General features: G+C 37.0%; 1 protein-coding gene across 5 annotated transcripts in view; it reads right to left on the minus strand.

Moving 5' to 3' along the window:
• Positions 1 to 20,766, minus strand: part of USP34 (ubiquitin specific peptidase 34) — a 206,754-nt gene that overhangs the window by 56,850 nt on the left and 129,138 nt on the right. For all 5 annotated transcript variants that reach the window (XM_058667856.1, XM_058667855.1, XM_058667852.1 and 2 more), the window contains 11 exons: positions 19,400 to 19,600; positions 16,937 to 17,019; positions 14,518 to 14,558; positions 14,293 to 14,417; positions 13,273 to 13,425; positions 12,454 to 12,558; positions 10,959 to 11,014; positions 10,744 to 10,864; positions 3,540 to 3,723; positions 3,027 to 3,187; positions 1,203 to 1,268 (listed from right to left, as the gene is read on the minus strand). In XM_058667856.1, the coding sequence (XP_058523839.1) occupies positions 1,203 to 1,268; positions 3,027 to 3,187; positions 3,540 to 3,723; positions 10,744 to 10,864; positions 10,959 to 11,014; positions 12,454 to 12,558; positions 13,273 to 13,425; positions 14,293 to 14,417; positions 14,518 to 14,558; positions 16,937 to 17,019; positions 19,400 to 19,600 (1,296 nt within the window). The remainder of the gene's footprint in view (positions 1 to 1,202; positions 1,269 to 3,026; positions 3,188 to 3,539; positions 3,724 to 10,743; positions 10,865 to 10,958; positions 11,015 to 12,453; positions 12,559 to 13,272; positions 13,426 to 14,292; positions 14,418 to 14,517; positions 14,559 to 16,936; positions 17,020 to 19,399; positions 19,601 to 20,766) is intronic.

Consider the following 20,766-nt stretch of genomic DNA (forward strand, 5'->3'; position numbering starts at 1 on the left):
CACTGAAATTTAATTTTTTTCTCAACATTTTACTTTCACTTGAAAGAGTTACAGGGAGAAAGAGAGAGCAAGATCCTCTACATGCTGGTTTGTTCCCCAAGTGGCCACAGTGGCCAAGCCGTGTAGATTTAAAGCCAGCAGCCTCTTTAGGTTTTCCAAATGGATGTAGGGAACCAAGGACATGAGCCATCCTGTGCTGCTTTCCTAGACTACAACTGAATAGGAATTGGAGCATCCAGGAGTTAAAAGTAGCATTCATTTGAGATGCCAACACTTAAGGCTGAGACTTAGTTTAATATGCCATGGCACTAACTCCTATAACTTTAATATTTCTTCAAAGATTTATTTATTTGAATGGCAGAATGACATAGATATTCCATTTGATGGTTTACTCTCCATAAGATAGTAATGGCAGGGCCAGGCAAAACAGAAGCTGTGAGGAACTCCACCCCAGTCTCCCATGTACGTGACAGGAACCAAGTAGCTGAGTTACCTTCTGTTGATTTCCCAGACACATTAGAAGGGAGATGAACTGGAAATAGAGCAGCTGGGATTAAACCAAGGCTTGGACATGGCAACCCAGAGTTGTATGTATAGCTTAAAATCTGACACCCAAACACTTGTCTGTCCATTGGGGATTTTAAAAGAGGAATGTTGTAATTGCCATTTTTACATGTTCAGGGTAGGAATTTAAAGTAATAAAGACAGTGGGTTGGCTCTGTGCGTAAAACTACTATCTGCAATATCAACATCTCATATGGGTGATGGCTTAAAACCTGGCTGAGGAACTTCAAATCCACATTACTGCTAACGGTTTGGGAAAGCAGAAGATGGTCTACTTGGGTCCCTGTAATCCATGTGGGAGACCTAGATGAAGCTGCTGACTAGCTCGGCTTAGCCCTAGAATGTTGTAGTAATCTGGAGAATGAACGAGTGTTTCAAACATCTAATTTGTCCTAATAAGGGGAGAGGAAGAAACAAAAATGAGAAGTCTCTGGCCATAAAAGTCAGTCATCTTATAATAATAACTCTGTAAAGGACAAATAAAACAACAAGCAGATAACAAAGATGTAATTGCTAAGTCATTAGTAATAGGTGAGATAAATTGTTTATAAACAGAACAAAGTCAGTACAAATTAAATCTATGTTCCTTATGTTGCTTTTATCAGAAGGTGTATCAAATGAATGATTCTTGAACTTACCATTAAATATGTGAACATTTTCTGAAGCTCCAGAAGAGTGGTTTTGTGCTTCATGTCTTCTGAATACTGAAAATCAAGTGAAAATTTTCTATCAAAAACATACTGATAATACTAAATTACACATTTTAGCAAAGTCTTGCAATTTGTTTAAAATGTCATTATTGTAGCCATTATGTAAGAAAAACTGACAAATTCAATTGCCATATCCATTTTTTTAAAATAAAAAAACAAAACAACTATAGCTTTAAAAAACTAAAATACACCATATAAAAGCAATCAGGAAAATGAAAAGGTCTTAAAAAAAAAAAAAGCAGCAGCATTCTAGTCAACATACACTCAGGGCAATACTGATTTATAAGCCAACAAGAATGAAGAACACATCAGATATTTATCTCCCGCAACTGAACACACACATTAGATGAGGTACATTTAATAGACAGGTTTTGATGCTGCTTGAGAGGCCCACAAACTCTACCAGTGCCTGCTGTGCTCAAATCCAGCTTACTGCTAACCCGTATCCTAGGAGGCAATGGCTTAGGTAGAGGCATTACTGCCACTTCATGGAAGACCAGATTAAGCTCCAGGTGTCTGATTATGGCCTGGCCCAGCCTACAATGTTGCACGCACTTGGGAGAAACTCAAGTGTCAGTCAGCCTTTCAAACCAACATCTTTTTCTGAAATAATATACTTTTAACACTAGAAAGAAAACTGATCAAAAGGTCTGAAACTGTCAAAATTTGCAGTGTCAACAACTGAGCTTCAGAATCTGCTTGACTCGGGCTTCTAGAAAAGGTCCATATTTACATCCTATCTGCTAGATACAGTGTATCACTTCAGCATTAGGAGACGTTGGTGCTAGTCATGTGGTACGACAGATTAAGATGCTTCCTACTGGGCCTGGAGCAATCGCTCAGTGGCTAAATCCTTGTCTTGCATGCACTGGCATCCAATATAGGCGCTGGTTCAGGTCCAGGCTGCTCCATTTCCCATCCAGCTCCCTGCTGGTGGTCTGGGAAAGCAGCAAAGGATGGCCCAAAACTTGGGGACCAAGCATCTGTGTGGGAGACCTGGTTGAAGCTCCTGGCTCCCAGATTTAGCTTAGCTATGGCTGGTGCAGGAATTTGGGAGTGGACCAATGGACGAAACATCTTTTTCCCTGTATCTTCTCTCTGTAAATGTGCCTTTCCAATCTAAATAAATAAATTTTTAAAATCTCACTGCTGCATTTTCAATTAAGTTTCCTGTTAATGCACCATGGGAACGCAGCAAAAGATGGCCTGAGTAGTTGGACCTGTCTCTCATGTGGTAGACCAGATCCAGTTCAAGGCTCATGGCTTTGGCTTGACCCAGTCCTGACATCGTGGCCATTTGGGGACTAAACCAGACAGTGTGTTCACAGAAACAAAGAAGTAAAACTCCAAGGGATAAGTGAACAAAAAGCTTGCTCACCTAAGGTCCACAATCCCATTAACACGGGAGATTAAATAGATTAAATGGTGCAAGAAGTAACTTTCAACTTTTACCTTTTATTTATTTAGTATTTGCTTTTCTACATAATTAAAATCCATATGTATCTTTACCATGAAATAGCTATACTATAGCACCATGACTCATCTATTAAAAAGTAAAATTGTTCTAAATACATGTTAGCTAGCTCTGTCATCAATTCTTCTTTATTCACCCATTGTCTTCAACAATTGTTTACTACTTGTATGTGTCTGTATATGTATGTATATAACCTCAGTCTGTAAAAAAAAATTTTAAATTTGCTTCCATATTCTTAGTTTTTGAAGTGAAAACAAAAAAACAAAAAACAAAACTACCTTTGCAGTGAAGACAGCCTGTCTTGCCTCAGGTATCATATAAAGTTGCTGAATAGTGGAAGCCAAGTAACAAGTAGCTCCAAGGTTCGTCAGGCCAACAAATCTACATTCTGCACGGACATCCTCATGAGGCCAATAGTCCCACTTGTAAGGTGCATGGGCTGCTCTTGAAGAAACAGGGAGGAAAAGAAGCCCATCCCCCCCAAAAAACTATTTAGTAATATACTTTGCTATTATTAACAGCCACTATTGCCATTAGTTGTCTAGTTAACACATACAGATTATAAGTAATTTAAAAAATCAGATGTTAGAATGCATGCCAAAAATTCATTTCTTAAAAATTCAAATTTAAACTTAATTTCACCTATTACTAAATTATGTTATTTAAAGAAAAGCCAAAGTAATTAAAGTATATATTAAAAAGTCCTTCATAGCTAGTTTTGCGGAAAATTTCGCATCGATTCTTAAACTCGAGTAACACCGAAGCATATAAAGTAGTAAAACACCGCTTACACTGCATATGCTGGGCCATAACCCAGTTGTGTATCAGCCTGTAATTCTCAACAGATCCCTTCACCATCTCTACTAACAAATCATAAGCAGCAGCTCTTGAAGAATGTGATTTGCACTTTGGCTGTTGGCGATCTTTTAGACTAGGCAGCAGAAACAGCAGATTGAAGATATCTCTTAAAAACTCCTGAGTGGAGAAAAAAAACAAAATTCAAGAACATTACCTCAACTTGGATTTTATACTCCACATACAATAAACAGCTTACACATAGCAACTGCATTATATTACAATCTACAATTTACTACAATTATTCAAGAATTTAACAGTATGGCTGATACTGTGGCATTGAAGATAAAGCTGGCACTTGTCCATATGGGCAGCAGTTGAAGTCCCAGCTGCTCCACTTCCAATTCAGTTCCCTACTAACATGTAGTGGAAGACAGCCCAAGTGCTTAGGCCCTTAAACCCACATAGAATACATGGAACACACGCCTGGTTTCGGCCTGCCCCAGTGGCTCAGGTCATTTGGCAGTGAATCTGCATATTTAAGAGATATCCTTCTGTCTCTCTCTCCTCCCCTCCTCTCACTCTGCCTCACAAACACATAAATATTTAAAAAGAGAACTTAACAGCATCATAGACATCATGTGAAAGTCTTCCCAATGTTTGTTTTTCTTAAAATGACTGGCCAGGGATAACCTTTAATTTTTTCCCCTTGTTCTTACAGACTGTCCACATATGTTATATTCTACAGCTCAGTGACGAAAAACTTTTATTAAGGTCTCAAAATCCTTAACTACAAATCCTATAAAGTTTCTCTGTATTTACATACTTTCCTCTTTAATTCATTCTACCAATTTGAGCTAAAAGAAGCAATCATACTCAGACTGAGCACTAAGGCAGAGTTGCAAGGCTCCAAAACAAAATGCAGCAGAGTTGACAACACTGTCAGTCATTTACCTTATAGTTAACAGGCACCAGAATCAGTCTGATACTAAGCTCTTCACATCTTTACTACTGATGTTCAAACTGAAACAATTAGTTTTATTGTTAAGGGATGTTGGTCTCCAGATTCTCATTTTAAATGTACTTTCCCCTCAATTCATTCTGTATGAGGAAGCAGGCACAGCGTTATCCACTCCACTTGCTCTTCCTAACTGGCAATTTCCTTTGCTATTTGCTATTTCCCTCATAGAATCCCAAAATTACTATGACATCTAGTTCTGAAGTATAAAGTCTTCCTGGGAAGAGAGCAGAAATGAAATTCTGCTACGTCAAAAAAAAAAAAAAAAAAAAAAGACAGGATTTTAAGGCTGTTCTTTCCTAGACTCAGGATACTGGTAAACAATTGCCTATCCTGATATAAAACTTTCCCGTAGTGATAGACACAACTCACTGTGCCTAACTGTACGGTTTATGTTGAATACTTGCATCCTCTGAAGCCTGCAGCTTCAGACAATGGTCAGTTATGCAACATCATATGCCTATTCTACATAGACCATGACAAAATCATACTCCTAAGCTCATGACACACATGTTGCCTCACTCATGGCTGAGAATTAATCATGCCTTGTGAAATGCCAAGAGAACTAGTCTCTTCAAAATTTGCAGCTAGTTTCCTTCAGATTTTGTCTCACACATTTTTTTCTTACTATCTCTTTGAATCATTCTGTTCTCATAAATCTTGGCCATGAATCTAACCAGAAGCTAAGACTGCGAGTCTAAGTAAATCACCAGACCTAGAGGTGTGTGGTGTTGGAAACTCAAGTCACTGGCATGTATGTGTGCACACATGTGCGCACACACACGTAACTTCAGATGTTTTACATTAGTAAATATATCTCTTCCACTTTATTAAAGAATGTGTAATTTAGGGCTTGGTGGCATGGCCTAGTGGCTAAGGTCCTCGTCTTGATCCCATGTGGCTGCTGGTTTTAATCCCGGCAGCTCCACTTCCTCTCTGTCTTTCCTCCTCTCAGTATATCTGACTTTGTAATAAAAATGAAATAAAATCTTTAAAAAAAAAAAAAAGAAAAAAAAAAAAAAAAAGAATGTGTAATTTATAGTTTTTCAGTTTGGTCAACAAATTCTTAAGGATTTTAATTCATAAAAGTGACCCAATCTTAGAATCATGAAAATACAGAATACAAAAATAACAACTTTACTTGATTAAAGTCAAACTCAAATATTAAGAATAAACTGGCTACTAACCTAAAAATGAACTACTTGCCAACTAGTTTAGATCTAGAAATGAAATCAGCTCAATGCCTCTAATGTTTTGATGAAAACACATTTATTGCCTGTGATAAAATACATTAACAGCCAGATCTGGCCATTGTGGCCTTTTGGGGAGTAAACCAGATGATAGATGATTTCTCCCTCTGTCTCTATAACTCTGCCTTTCAAATAGTAATTAAATATTTAAAAAAAAAAAAAACCTTGCTTAACAAATGTACTAGTTCAACAACCAGGAGCAGGCATTTATGCTAGTGTTTAAGACCTCTATATTCCATACTGGAATACCTGAGTTCAATACCAGATTCGGGCTTTTAACTCCAGCTTCCTACTAGTGCATACTGTAGACAGCAGTGATGATGGCTCAAGCAGTTGGGTACCTGTCATTTGGGTGGGAGACCTGGACTGAGTTCCTGGCTCCTGGCTTTGGCCTGGCCCAGTCCCAGCCATTGCAGGCATCTGTGGGAATCAATCAGCAGATAACAGTGTGGCTGTATTCTGTTTCTCTGCATCTCAAAGAAATTCTTAAAATTTTTTTCAGAATGTAAGTTAAAAAGTTCTTCCATAAGGGCCAACTCTGCAAAGTGGATTAAACTGCTGCAGGCAGTGCTGGAATACCCTTAGGGTGCTGGATCAAACGCCAGTTTTCCTGCTTCAATCTACTCCCCTTGTGATATGTCTATGAAAATAGTGGAGCACGGCCTACCTCCTTGTGCTCCTGCACCCACATGAGACCTAGATGGAATTTCAGGCCCCAGGTTTTTGACTGGCCCAGTCCTGGACTTTGAGACCATTTAGGAAGTGAACTAGCAGATTGGACTTTTTACTTTCAAATCAATAAATCTCTAAAATAAACATACAAATAAATAAATAAATCTTTAACAAGTTTCAGCTAAGTTGTCTACCTGACCATTGCAAAAACTCAGTGTGACAGACAAAACATATTTCCCAAATAGGCCAGTTTCAATAGGCATGATAATGAAGTGCCCTTACACAAAAATAATCTGACAAGTTGTTTTGTGCCATGTTCTCCCCTAGTTAGAAAAGTAACTTTGAAATACCCAATGCAAATGTTGCTCTGACTTTCTTCAGTCTTTCTGTGCATAAAACAAATATTCGTCCAATGCACTGGAACTCTTACTCTACTTTTTGGAATGAATTGCCCCAATTCTGTAATAGAAAATAAAGGTATATGGACTTTACATTCAAAACTAACAACTTTGGATGTGAGGGCAATCTGGTTGTGATATCTGTCACCCCACTGACTGCCAGGGTTGATTCGATTGATCTGCTGGCTAGGCGGATGTTCCTTTCCTCCCTCACTGCTCCATGTGTGTCCCTCCCAAAGCTGCTCCCTCAAAGAGGACTACCAGCGGAGGACCAGCCTTCGGTCAAGGGTATATAAGTAGCTGCAATCCTCTGCTGGAACCTCCAAATTAGTTCTCAAAACCAACTACCTTATACACCTCCACTGAGATATACAACTGATATTTCAAATTTGACAAGTCGAAAATCTAATTCCTATATTTTGATAATTTTTCCCATTCTCCTCCATTTAGTACTACTCTGAGGTTTCCAATTTTTAGTAACTGCCACTATTAAAATTTATGAGTTACTCCTAATTAATCTATTTCTATTTCCTATTCCATAATTCAACCCAAGTAGTAACCCAATTCCCTCATTTTCACATATTCCTTTTTTGAAGCCCCTGGGAACCTTCCTATTGCCATTAGACAGAGGCTTTCTTTCAAATTCCCATCCAGAGCATGACAAAATAAAATGTTAACTCCAACACAAAATCCTTTAAGGTTCAACAAGCCACAAGAGCCAAGGGCAAACTATTTATAGCTCTGAACATGTAAACATCAAGACCTTCATAAAAACGCAAACTCCTTATATATTTAACATTGCTCTATAGAATCTGGAGGAAAAAAAAAAACTAAGATGAAAAATGAAGAGCGAAGACTTGAAAAATAGGGGTTGGGTTGTGGTCTAGAGGGTAAAGCCATATCCTGTAATACTGGCATTACATATGGGCAACAGTTTTGAGTCCTGGCTGCTCCATTCCTGACTCAGTTCTACTAATGTGTCTGGAAAAACAACAGAAGAGGGTCCAAGTACTTGGGACACTGTACACATGCTGGAAACTTGGAACAAGTTCTTCACCCAGTCCCAGTAGTGGTGTCCACTTAGGAAGTGAACAAGCAGATGGAAGCTCTGTGTTTCTTAACTGTGCTTTCCAAACAGATAAATATTTTAAAACACTAATAATAAACACTCAAGACTGCTCCTGTGTAAGCAACAAATCTCCTTCTACAAGAATCAGTATCAAAGATATAAATTTTAGAACAACTATAAACTCAGTATAATAGAAATTTAAAAACCAATACAACTGCAGTTTCTGAAAAAGAAACAGGCATCAGGCACGGTGGTAGAGCAGGCTGCAGTGCCAGCTTCCCTTATTGATGCTGGATTGTGTCCCAGTTGCTCAACTTCAATCCAGCTACTACAGATCTTTTATCTGTTAGATTTTTAATTCATTTAATTATTTGAAAGGCAGAATTAGAGGATGGGAGACAGGGAAACAGAGAGATATCTTCAGTTTGCTCCCATTCCACAATCGACTGCAATGGCTGAGGCCAAAGTTAGGGCTTTTTTTGTTTTTTCAATTATTGTAAAGGCAGAGGTAGAGATTGAGATAGAAATTGAAAGAGAATGTAAACCAGATCAAGAGAGACCTTCCATTCCCCTGTTTACTACCCACATATTCTGACAGTTGGGGCTGGGTCAAGGCAAAGCCAGGAGCCTGGGAACTCTATCTGGGTTTCCTAAATGGGTGCCGGGGTGCAATCACATTTCACTGCTTTCTCAACTGCACTAACAGAGCTGGATGGGAAATGCACTGAAGGGGACACTCACACTGGATGCCATACTGATTGATGTCATACCAAGTGACCTAACCCATGAGCCAATACCCAACCTACAGCTTTTTCAACAACATAAGATGAAATCATTCTACCATACATGTGTACATGACTTTTTTCTTCTTAATGAACTAACATGAGCAAATAAGAGAATAGCAGTATTTCTCTGTATCTGTGGAAGGGTGGTTCCAGAATACCCATGTATATAAAAATCTGAAGATGTACAACTTGCTTATATTTGTACATAATCTACACATACGTTCCTATACACTTACTTATTCTGAAAGCCATGAGAACCTTTTTCTTCTTTATCTCACATAAAACTTTATTCTTTGTGAAGATAATATGGTCAAAAAACCAGTTAATGTGTTCATATTTTAGAGCAAAAATTCGCACATATTGGCTTACACACATGTACAAGACTTTACCCAGTAAATGTGTACATAATCACATTATTCCTACTCAATGTACTGGAAAAAAAGGGGGGATGGGGACTATAAGAAGCAGCAAATGGATTTTAGCAAAGTATTTTGGCAAAGTCTGTCACCGTAACCTACTCCCCAAAATCCTTTATATTCAAAATGAATGTGGTGCCCTTTTGGCAACTGTCTCCAAAGACAATAGTAACATCAGGGTAACAAACCAGTTGTTATTCTCAGTGTAGGTAACAACAAAAGCATCATAGGATCGTCAACAGCTTAATCTGACAGGGGTTTGTGTTGAGGTGCACAGGTTAAAGCTAATACCTGCAATGCCATCATCTCATATGGGTGCCACTTCATGTTGCAGCTGCTCCATTTTGGATCCAGCTCCCTGCTAACAGCTTGGGAAAAGCAACACAAGATGACCCAAGTGGTGAGGCCTCTGTCACCTGTTTGACCCCACGTGGAACTCTAGGTTCCTGGCTTTGGTCTGCCCCTGCACTGGCTGTTCCAGCCATGTGGAGAGTGGTTCCCTTTCTCTCTGCCACACTATCTTTCAAATATATCTTAAAAGAAAAAATTACTAAACATTTGTGAAGACAAAATTATTAGCTGTTGGGTCCAGTGTTGTAGCGTAATAGCCTGCTACACACGTATCACATATGGATGCTGGGTTAGTGTCATGGTTGCTCTGCTTTTGACCCCGCCAACATGCTGAAGGCCTAGAAAAGCAGTAGTAGATAGCCCAAGACTTTGGACCCCTGCCACAAAAATGGGAAACTGATCAAAGCTCCTGGCTTCACCTGGACCTGCCCTCACTGGCCAATGTACATCATCTGAGAAATAAACCAACAGATCTCCAATTCTGACCTTAAATAAATAAATAAATACGAATCGTTAGACGTTACAAACACTGAGGAGTAGGCATTACATAGGCCTTTAAATTTTGGTACCAATAACTACTCTACAGAAAGTAACTATTTGGGCCTGGTGTGGTAGCTGAGTGGCTATAAGAGCTCGCCTTGCATGAGCAGGTATCCCATATGGGTGCCAGTTGAGTTCTTGCTGCTCCAATTCCCGTCCAGCTCCCTGCTTGTGGCCTGGAAAAGCAGTTGAGGATGGCCCAAAGCCTTGGGACCCTGCACCTTTGGGAGACCTGGAAAAAGCTCCTGCCCTTGCTTCGGATCAGCTCAACTCTGGCCGCTGTGGCCACCTGGGGAGTATACCAGTTGGTGGAAGAGACATTTCTCACTGTCTCTCCTTCTTTCTGTAAATCTGCCTTTCCATTGAAAAAAAATAAAAGGACTACTCATTAACTCCACAGCGAAAATTAGAATACTAACAAGGTGTTAATCTGAATCATTCCATTTTTTACATATTCTAAGAGCAAAGCACCAATTTTCTAAAAATAGATTCTTTAGAGGAAAAAAAATTGCTTTCACATCTTCAAATAAGGCCCTTATTTCATATTTCTATATTTATTAAAAATTCACTTTTCCTGGAGCAATTAAATTTTAGCCAACTTTCTGATCATATGTTTTAAAAACATTAACAATTCCATATAGGCACAATTATTTAAAAGTTCTAGTTTTATTTCATACAGCCACCTGTACCTCAACACATACCTGTCCTTCCCTTGAAAATTTGAATGGAGGCTTGTGTTTAATAACACTTGTTGCAAGCCTTAGGAGTCCTGTAAGCCCATCATCTTCCACATTACCATCCTGATGATCAAGGATCTCCCTGCTACAAAAAAGGAAAGCACAGGCAAAAATTATTTACATAATTAAGTTTACCTTTCCTCAACAATGTAACGACTGAATTTCTTAACAAAATTTACCTTCGAATACAGTCAGCCAAATGTCTTGCCAATGCATCTAAGTCAAGGAGAGTTGTCTTAACACAGAAGAAAATATCGAAGTCAAACACAGAGTAAGTTTAGTACATTGTAGGTTAAAAACAACAAAAGAGAATTTCCTTAGAGATCACAATGATTTGCTTCAGCTTATCAAATAACACACTTACTATTCATTTATATTTTAATAAATGATATTACAATTGTAAGGATTCAGTAATAGTCCAAAATAAGTAAAGGTCAGTAATAAATTATGCTAAAATTTTCTTTACAACAACTTTATCAAAAATAAATCACATAATTCACTAAGTAATAAGCTTTTGACAAGGCTGTAACAATTATTTAAACTCCAGAAGTTCAATTTACACAGTTTTAATTCTCATTATAACTGAGAAACAAAGGAAAAGAGGCTTCAGAAAACAGAATTTAGCCCAAGGTATTTTTAAATAAGCTGTATGTAACTCTAAGGAGGAAAATTATTCTGATATTTAAGAAAGATTAAACTTGACCATAAATGGGCAAAAAGTTAAAAAAAACTAAAAAAGTAAACTAAAGCATGTTCAACAATCTTAATAATTTTTCTCAAAAGACTGAGAATTTAGAGACAAACACAAAGTATAAACACTGCAGGATTCCCTAATGTACAGTGCATATTTTTCATTTAAATATGTAAAAAAAACAAGAAATGCTTTCTAAATAATGGATTTTTATGTGTTGTTCATTTCTTCTGAATTACTATTAGTGTACTTCAGATCAACCAAATGGATACAATGGGAAAAAACAAGTCCTCACCAGGTATGCTTTCAAATTCATTTCGGTTACTAGAAATATTAGCTTAGTAAAAATGTATCAGCAAAAAAATAAGCATCCACTAGTTTATCACTACAAAAAGGGCTAAAACAGCCAGGCAGAAACCACAAGCCTAGAACTCCATGTGGGTGGAGGCCCCTGGTGCTATCTTCTGCCCTTCTCCTGGCATATTAGCCAGGAGCTCAACAGGAAGGAAGTCCAGCAGGTATGAATTACACTAGTGCTGTTATGGGATGATGGCCTTGTAAGCAGCTGCTTCAACCACTGTGGCCTGATACTGGCCGCTAACAGTTTTTTAGCTTGACATTATACCAATTTACTGATGCAATTATATACATAAATATATACACACACAGAGAGCACAAATACATACTGACTACAAAGAGTAATATGCTTAAATATAAAATCTTTTATTTCTCATACAAGATTTTCAAACAAAAACTTTTTTCTTAGAAGATATCAGCAAAAATACAGATAACAGATATTTCAAGTAAGATTAAAATGAAAACAAGAAAGAAACCAGAGAAAAAAACAGAAAGGTACAATATTAGCTTCAAATTTATGGCAGTATCAAATAGGCACACATCAAAAATTGCCTAAAAAAAAAGGGTCATTAAAATCATGCACACACAATTAAATAAATCACACCCATTAAATTTTCATAACATACCTGACTTGCATCTTTTATATGAATGTTGTCAACTAATTTGCATAACAACCAAAAATATTCTTTACATCCAGGTTTTACCATTGGTTCTTCCTCATAATCTTCTGTCTAGTAAAAAAATTACATATTCTGAAAACACTTTTTAAAAATAACATGATACACTTAAAAAAACCATAGACGTTATGAAATACTTTAATTCATAAAAGAGCATTCAAAATTTAATAAAAAGAAAATAAAGACTACACTCTGAGCTTTTCTTAAAATGGAGAAAATAGGTATAAAAATCATTAACATGAGAACTTTTAGGAAAAAATAAATCTCAAATAACTTAACAGCTCTTGAGAACAATACGAATAAGAAAAAAAAGTATTACTTCTACATTGCATTAGGTTCTTAGGATTGCTTAAAATTTTCTGAGCTCGGAATTTATCAAGTGGTAGAAACTTGTTACAGATTATAGTGTACACTCTTGAAAAGAATCTCAGAATATTGTAAGAATAAAAACACTGAAAGAACAAATGTTTCTACCATTCAATTTATCAACAAATCTAGAATCCAATAAGAACAAATGTCATCTTCAAAGCAAAACATAACCACGGGAGCCTACAAAGCTGAAATTAAACACACAATTCTCCTACTAATTTTAGCATGGATGGAGTGTCACAAAGCTAACTCTTTAAGAACCACATATCTACTGTCTTCCTGATAATTATTCAAAAAGTAATCAAGTGCTCAAAAGGATATAGTGAAAATATAATGATACACTTTAGGGTAATAAAAATTATCAAAACAGAAGCCACAAGTAACACAGTAAAATCTTACCTTGATAGGTTTGAGTGCTTGGGCATCAGGAAGGAATTTCAGCAATGTTGAGGCAGCCAAAAGCAGAAAAGAGCGATGGATTGAATCTCCTCCATCGAGGCCTGACAGAGATAATTTATAGAGACCATTGCAAGACTCATGGCGAACTGCAGTCTAAATGAAAAAGTTCCAGACAGTCTCAATTAGTGTTAAAAAGCAGATGTTAATATATTACAATAACTTTTGGTGATTTCTTCATTAATTTATTTTTAAAATAATGCTTTGGACAAACACACAGAATGTAAAACATGATCACATGAAGAATCTCAAGGGATACAGTAATAAATTCTGATTAGCAATGTCTAATTGTAGCTATAAAAGAAAGTCAAAATCAAATACATTGAAAGACAGGAAAAAAGGGGGGGCTCAGAGGAGGATATTCATATTTATAGGTTAACAGTGTTTTCAGAAATAGAAACAGCTTAAGGAGACTTTAATCAGAACATTTTTATTGATTACAAGCAATCGTTCAAATGTCACAAAGACAACCTGGGACATGGCCAAAACACATAGAGCAGGTAAATGAGCAGGAACTCAGACTAATACACTCAGTAGTATGCATGTGTACAACATGAAGATGTGGCTTGAGAATACCAGACAAGACCAGCCTTAGTGTCAACATTGGAAACAAAACAAGCTTGTTAATTTCTAGCTTCTCATCGCTATTTGTACTTAAACAGAAAATTGAGAAAAAATTTCTATACACAACGAACAAAAGAAATCCTCAAATGCTTCCCACCCAAAAAGGAAATGTTATAAGTAAAATAACACATTTCAGAAAGAAAAACATGAATGGCACAGAATATGTAACATTCAATCTTCTAGAAAATGGCTCACAATTCAAAACACATTAGACCTTGAAGAATAAACTGTGATTTATTTATAAAATCATATATATTTGTTTACATTAAATCATTATTATTACTGACAATAACTTGAAACTTCTGAAGCACCAAAGTATTAATCTTTGATCTTTCTTACCTCAGGAATAAGCAGAGTCAATTTCTTCAGCCAATCTTGTAGATGATCACTGTCAGCCAGACTAGACTTCACTAAAGAACAGCAATGTGCCCAACTCACTAAGAGCCACATGGAATAATGTGAAACTAGAGAAAGACATTAAGGGATTAATAAAATAAAGACAATGTCCATAATCCACACAAATATTTGTTATGTTGGCAAAAAATAATTTTATGGGACACGTACCTTCATGTCTAGACCTGTGATCAGACTGAGCTTTCAAAACCCTGAAATATACATGACAACTGATTAAATTCAGCAATAGAGCAGAGAATTAAATTTTCAAAAACTTTTTTTCCTTAAAGATTATTTTTCATCGGAAAGTAAAGACGTATATGGAGGAAATACAGAGAAAAAGATCTTCCATCAACTGGTACACTCCTCAAATGGCTACAACAGTTGAAGCTGACCGGACCCAAAGTCAGGAGCCAGGAGCCAGGAGCTTCTTTCAGGTCTTCCATGTGGCTGCAGGGTCCCAAGGCTTGGAGCCATACTCAACTGCTTTCCTTGGCCACAAGCAGGGAGCTGGATGGGAAGTGGAGCAGCTCATAAACTGTGTACCATGAGATCCCTGCACTTGCAAGGTGAGGACTTAGCCATTAAGCCATGGTTCCAGGTCCCAGAAAGAACTACATACATCACCACATACTATACCCTTAACATTTACAACTTCCCTTAAGTTATAAATTAGGAAAACAACAGATTTATCTGTTCTATTGTCTTCTTTGTGTATATGAGGGATCAATGGAAAGTCAAATTAAGTTGCAGACCGCAGGAATAAATTTGAGATCTACTGCATAGTTTGGAGTCTTTAGCCAATAAAACAACTGTATGTTTTAAAACAAAAGTGAAAGAATCATTGTAATTTTATTATAATACAAATTATTTTGACATAAGAAAATCTGATTACATAGCTTAAATAAGTAAACTCTCTAAGATCTCATGATTTAGTTAATAAACACATGAATAACAAAGACACAGATTATACTGGTATAAATCCTAAACTTTAAAACCTTAAAAAATGTCAGTACAAATTGTCTTTTTCTATTTTTTTAAACAGTTATTTATTTTTATTACAATGGCAGAGTTATAGAGAAAAGGAGAGACAGAAAGAAATGTCAATGTTTTGCATTTGACTTTCCAAATATAAAATCTGGAAAACCCCAATTAAGAAACGCTACTTACTGAAACTAGCCTGTAATTACTCAAAAGGCCCAGTGCAATGGCATGGTGGCTAAATCCTAGCCTTCCACAAACCAGGATTTCATATAGGTGCCAGTTTGTGTTCCGGCAGCTTCACTTCCCATCCAGCTCCCTGCCTGTGACCAGGACAAACAGTAAAGCAAACCCCAAACCCTTTCTCTGTGTGGGAGACTGGGAAGAAGCTTCTGTTTCCCAGCTTTGGATCAGCTCAGATCTGGCCACTGTGGTCACTTGAGGAATGAATCAGCAGACAGAAGTTCTTTGTCTCTCCTTTTCTGTTTAAATCTGCCACTCCAATAAAAATAAAATAAATCTTAGAAAAAAAACAAAACAAAACAAAACAAACAAAAAAAAACCCCAGTCAGTATCAAGAGAAAAAGGCTCAAAAATTACCTATCAGCGTGAATGCCTACAGAATGCCTACTTTTAGCACCAGATTTCCATGTTCTAATACAATTTCCTGACAATGCACACAGGAGACAACAAAGAATAGCCAAAGTATCCAGGTTCCTATCATGTATGTGGGAACAAGATGGAGTTCCTGGCTCCTGGCTGCAAACTGTGAACATGAGGGGAACAAACTAGCAGACAAAGATCTCTGTCTCTTCCTCTGGGTCATTCTACCTTTCAAATAAAAAAATACAAAAAAAGGAAAAAAAAACTGTCTCTAAAGTATAATGAAATACGATGACTAAATGCAGTAAATGATCCTGGACCAGAAAAAAATACTGTTACACAAACAATTAATTGGACAAGTTGAGCATTAGACAATACATTACTATTAAATTTTGAATATTTGAAAATTTCTACTACAGCTACTAAGTTGATACCTTTGGGAATTACTGAGGCACAGTAGGCTAAGCTGCCACCTGTGAGCAAAAGCCTAAAACGAGAGTGCCAGAACAAGGCCCAGTAGCTCTACTTCTGGAGCAGCTCCTTGATGTTGTATCTGTAAAAGCAATAAATCATGGACTAGGCACTTAAGATCCTGCTAGCCATGAGGGAGAAAGGACAGAGTTTCAGGCTCCAGGTTGCCTCCTGACCCTGTCCAACCACTGCAGTCATTTGGGGAGAGAACCAACGGATTTATTTGAAACACAGAGTTAGTTCCTATTTTTTTTTTAAAGATAATAGCTTCAGTATGAGATGACAAGTATCAAAGCATTTACAGGTAAACGTCATGTCTTCAAACAACCCTCAAACTATTCAATAATATACAAACCCGCAGAGAAAACGTGTATTCACAAATTTCGGAAAATGTTAACAACACATACATTTAGATAAAAGACATGAGAATTACTTTTGATGTCGTAATCTTAATTTTTTTTTTCCAAAACAAAGCTTTAAAACGTTTTTCTTACTAAAAATACAGATACACATAACAAAAAAAGAAAATACATACCTGGGAGCCAGATTATCATATGTATAAGCAACAGACATAAGTCGCTGAATTAAACTGGTTCCTTGTACAAGAACAAGAAAAACCTTCGAAACAAAGTATTTAAAAACATCTTTAAGTACAACAAAACAAGTGTATTTTTAATGCATGACTCCAAATTGCTCTGATGTTTATCTATAATAAAGAATATTCTAAGAATGCTAATTTTTAAATACTGTGAAAACAAGTAATACTAGGTGTCAGTGTTGCGGAACAAAGGATTAAGCATCAACCTGCAACGCCAGCTTTCCAAATATGTGTCTGTTCTAAGTCCAGCTCAGCACTAACAATCTGGCTACCTGTATATGGCCTGGGAGAGAAGCAGAGTATGTCTCAAGACCCTACACTCATAAGGAAGACCTGTGAGCAGCTCCTAGATCCAGGCTTCAACCTGTCGCCCCAGTCCAGGCCATCACAGATACCTGGAGAGTGTTCCAGCAGACAAAAGAATGTTCCCTCTCTCTCTCTCTCACCTTCTTTCCCTAGACTATGTACCTTTCATATAAATCTTGGAAGAAAATAAATGGAATAATGCATAAGATTAAGTTTCTTAATGAATGAGCATTCTTCCTTATTACTTGCAGGGTGCCAAAATCAGATGATTTTTACTTCAAGACAGCTTAAACGGACATACTGAGTACTTAATATTTTGGCTAAATAAACTAATGTAAATGTATAAGTATGCACCTTTTCGAAACTATAATTAATTAATATATGCTGTCATATATATAGAAAAAGTTCTGAAATGGTAACACATGAAGATGTCAATGGTAGTAACTCATGAGTAATGACGAAGGTTCAGGTGTATATTCTGAAGTATTATTAATTTGCAGGTAACTGCAAATACTTCTGAAACAGTGCAAATGCTTCAAAACCTTATTAAACATGTGGATTATTTTAAATGTATTTATATTACTAAAATCTCAAAATGAAACCATAAAGATCAATAAACAATGAAATTATTTACTGAATCAAAAAAAAGGATTATACTTCCTGTAAGCATTTATACAACGAACATGAAAGTTTATTCTAGAAAAATCTAACTGGATTCTTACAGCAATGTAGGTAACAATATATACTACTGCAGAATTTTTTGCTCCTCATGAGTTTAATTTTATTAGATGTAAGTGACCTGTTATATGGACACATCACCTTTTCTATTTAACTCTACCAAGCTTCTCCAAACATTCTCCAGGCTTCCACTTACACCAGTAGCTAACACCTATACATTTACAGTATTCCTCTCACCACAATAATTCTTTAATCTGGTTCTTCTTGGGCAGGTGTGAGGTAACATGCTTTTCTTAAGCACTTTCTAATTTACTTACACATGTAGGAAAGAGCAGCATTTAATTACATGAACAATAAAAATTTTATTTTTATTCCTGATTATCATACTTTCTACTCTAAACCTATCCTTTCATATAATAGTTCGATGATGCCAGTGGTTACATATTACACACTAAAATCATCCTCGGACAGTTACCTTCCTGCCAATCTGGGACGGGAGAAAACTGCTCCCTTACTACTATCACTACGATTTCAGGAGTATTCTGTCTAGAAAGGGCAGCACTTTTAGGCAGAATCTCACAGCACCTTAGCAAACACATTTTTTCCTAAGCGCCAAATCCTGTTTAAGAGGATCCTTCCTTCCTGGTAACCCCCCATCATTAAACTACTTCTCAAAACTCTAGGCAAGTAGGCGGCTTCTTTTTTTTCTTTTTTTTAAAGATTTATTATTATTGGAAAGCCGGATATACACAGAGGAGGAGAGACAGAGAGGAAGATCTTCCATCCGATGATTCACTCCCCAAGTGAGCTGCAACGGGCCGGTGCGCTCCAATCCGATGCTGGGAACCAGGAACCTCTTCCAGGTTTCCCACGCGGGCGCAGGGTCCCAAAGCTTTGGGCCGTCCTCGACTGCTTTTCCAGGCCACAAGCAGGGAGCTGGATGGGAAGTGGAGCTGCCGGGATTAGATCCAGCGCCCAAATGGGATCCCGGGGTTTTCAAGGCGAGGACTTTAGCCGCTAGGCCATGCCGCCAGGCCCAAGTAGGCGGCTTCTTATCTGAGTAACCTCATTATTTCCTTTTTACTATTCCAGCTCTCCAACACTCATGCAAAATCAATCCCTATTTCAAAGTTCTGATGCAGAAATAAATACCTAATATGGCATCTATTTTCCTGAAAGTTAGATAACATAAAATGAGCCCTAATTCTGGACTGCATTTTGTATGATGACTGAAAAGCACTGATCATTCCAATTATTATCACTTTAAAATGATGGAATCACTTCAGCTAGTCAGTTGTAACTGGGTAACCTAGAAAATTCCTTAAGCCTTGTTGTGTTTCCTAACCAAGTGGAAACATGCTCTCTTTAGACAAATGTGAAGTCAGCACAATGATTCAAGCGAGCTTAGTATTTTACCTCTGTCAGTCGGGGTATGTGAAGACCCTTGGCATGATCACCAGCAGCCTTCCTGGACTTGCTGGGCCAGGTTCTCTTTCTGTGACTTTCTGGTATACCAGACCAGGCAAAGACGTCATGATAAGCTAAATCCAAGTCAGATGGATCTACCGCAAACTGGCATATTAACTTCAGTAAGCAAGCAAGACAGTCTAGCTGCCACTGTGAAGGAGAAAAGATCATTTCCAATCTTAATATAACTACTACATACTTCTAAAATTTAAGGAACATAAAAATTATTGTTACTACATAATCCATGTGCTTATAGAAATTTTGCGACTCAAAGACTATGCTTGGTAACAATCCGATCTTATCAACATGAAAAAAGTCTACAAACCACGATGGTATAATTAACACAATGGAAATTACTAACTTATTAATGAAAGCATCGTGAAAGTATACATAACAGAGAAGGGTTTTCAGAAAACAAACGACTAAGTATAGAATTCTAAAAGAATTAAAATACTAATGAAGATACAGCTTACTCACAAATACATTGAATCAAGCGACAAAATATTACATGTTGTTTTTCCACATAGGTGACACACATACACAATATTCTGGAACCAAAATAATTCTCAATAATAGAAATTCAACAGAAAATGTTCCCGTATACTTAATAAAAATTTTTAAATCTCATTAGTAAAACAATGGTTATGAACAATAAAATTTACAAGTGCCTTAAAGCTCCCTATGAAAGCCTAAAACACTTCCTTATAAACAATCTAATATCTTCTTTTAAACATAATCTAGCAGTTAGATTATCACTGACATGCAACATTACATAGCTTGCTCTTCAATAATCCTTGGCTATTGGTTCTAACGCCAAGTGGCACATAGTGCCCACAACGGAAGACCATTTCCCCCTCAATAATAGCATTCTGTTACTGAATTTTAAGAAAAGAACCAAGAAAGAGAAGATTTAAGAACAGTGGTTTCAACAAATGATGCGAAAACATTAACCAGGCATACTAAAATGGATCAAATCCTAAAATGTGACTAGGTCAACTGCTGACATGGATGTGGCAAAAATTAAATTTCCTTATCTTGCTTAATATAAAATCATGTGGAAAACAGTGTGACAGCTTATTAATCTCAGGGTCCCCTGGGACATCAGCATCCTATATTGGCATCAGTTCAAATACTTGCTCCTCCAGTTCAAATGCAATTCTATGCTGAACCTAGTGGAAGATGTCTCCATAGGTTGACCCTGTGCGAAACCTGAAGGAAGCTACTCATCATGGCCAGGGTCTGGCAAAGCACCTGGACCTCTGAGGAGTGAACCAACAAATAAAAGATTTCTCTGTCACTCTGAAAATTAATCAGCA

This window comes from Ochotona princeps, chromosome 8, assembly GCF_030435755.1.
Source record: "Ochotona princeps isolate mOchPri1 chromosome 8, mOchPri1.hap1, whole genome shotgun sequence".
Lineage (NCBI taxonomy): Eukaryota > Metazoa > Chordata > Mammalia > Lagomorpha > Ochotonidae > Ochotona > Ochotona princeps.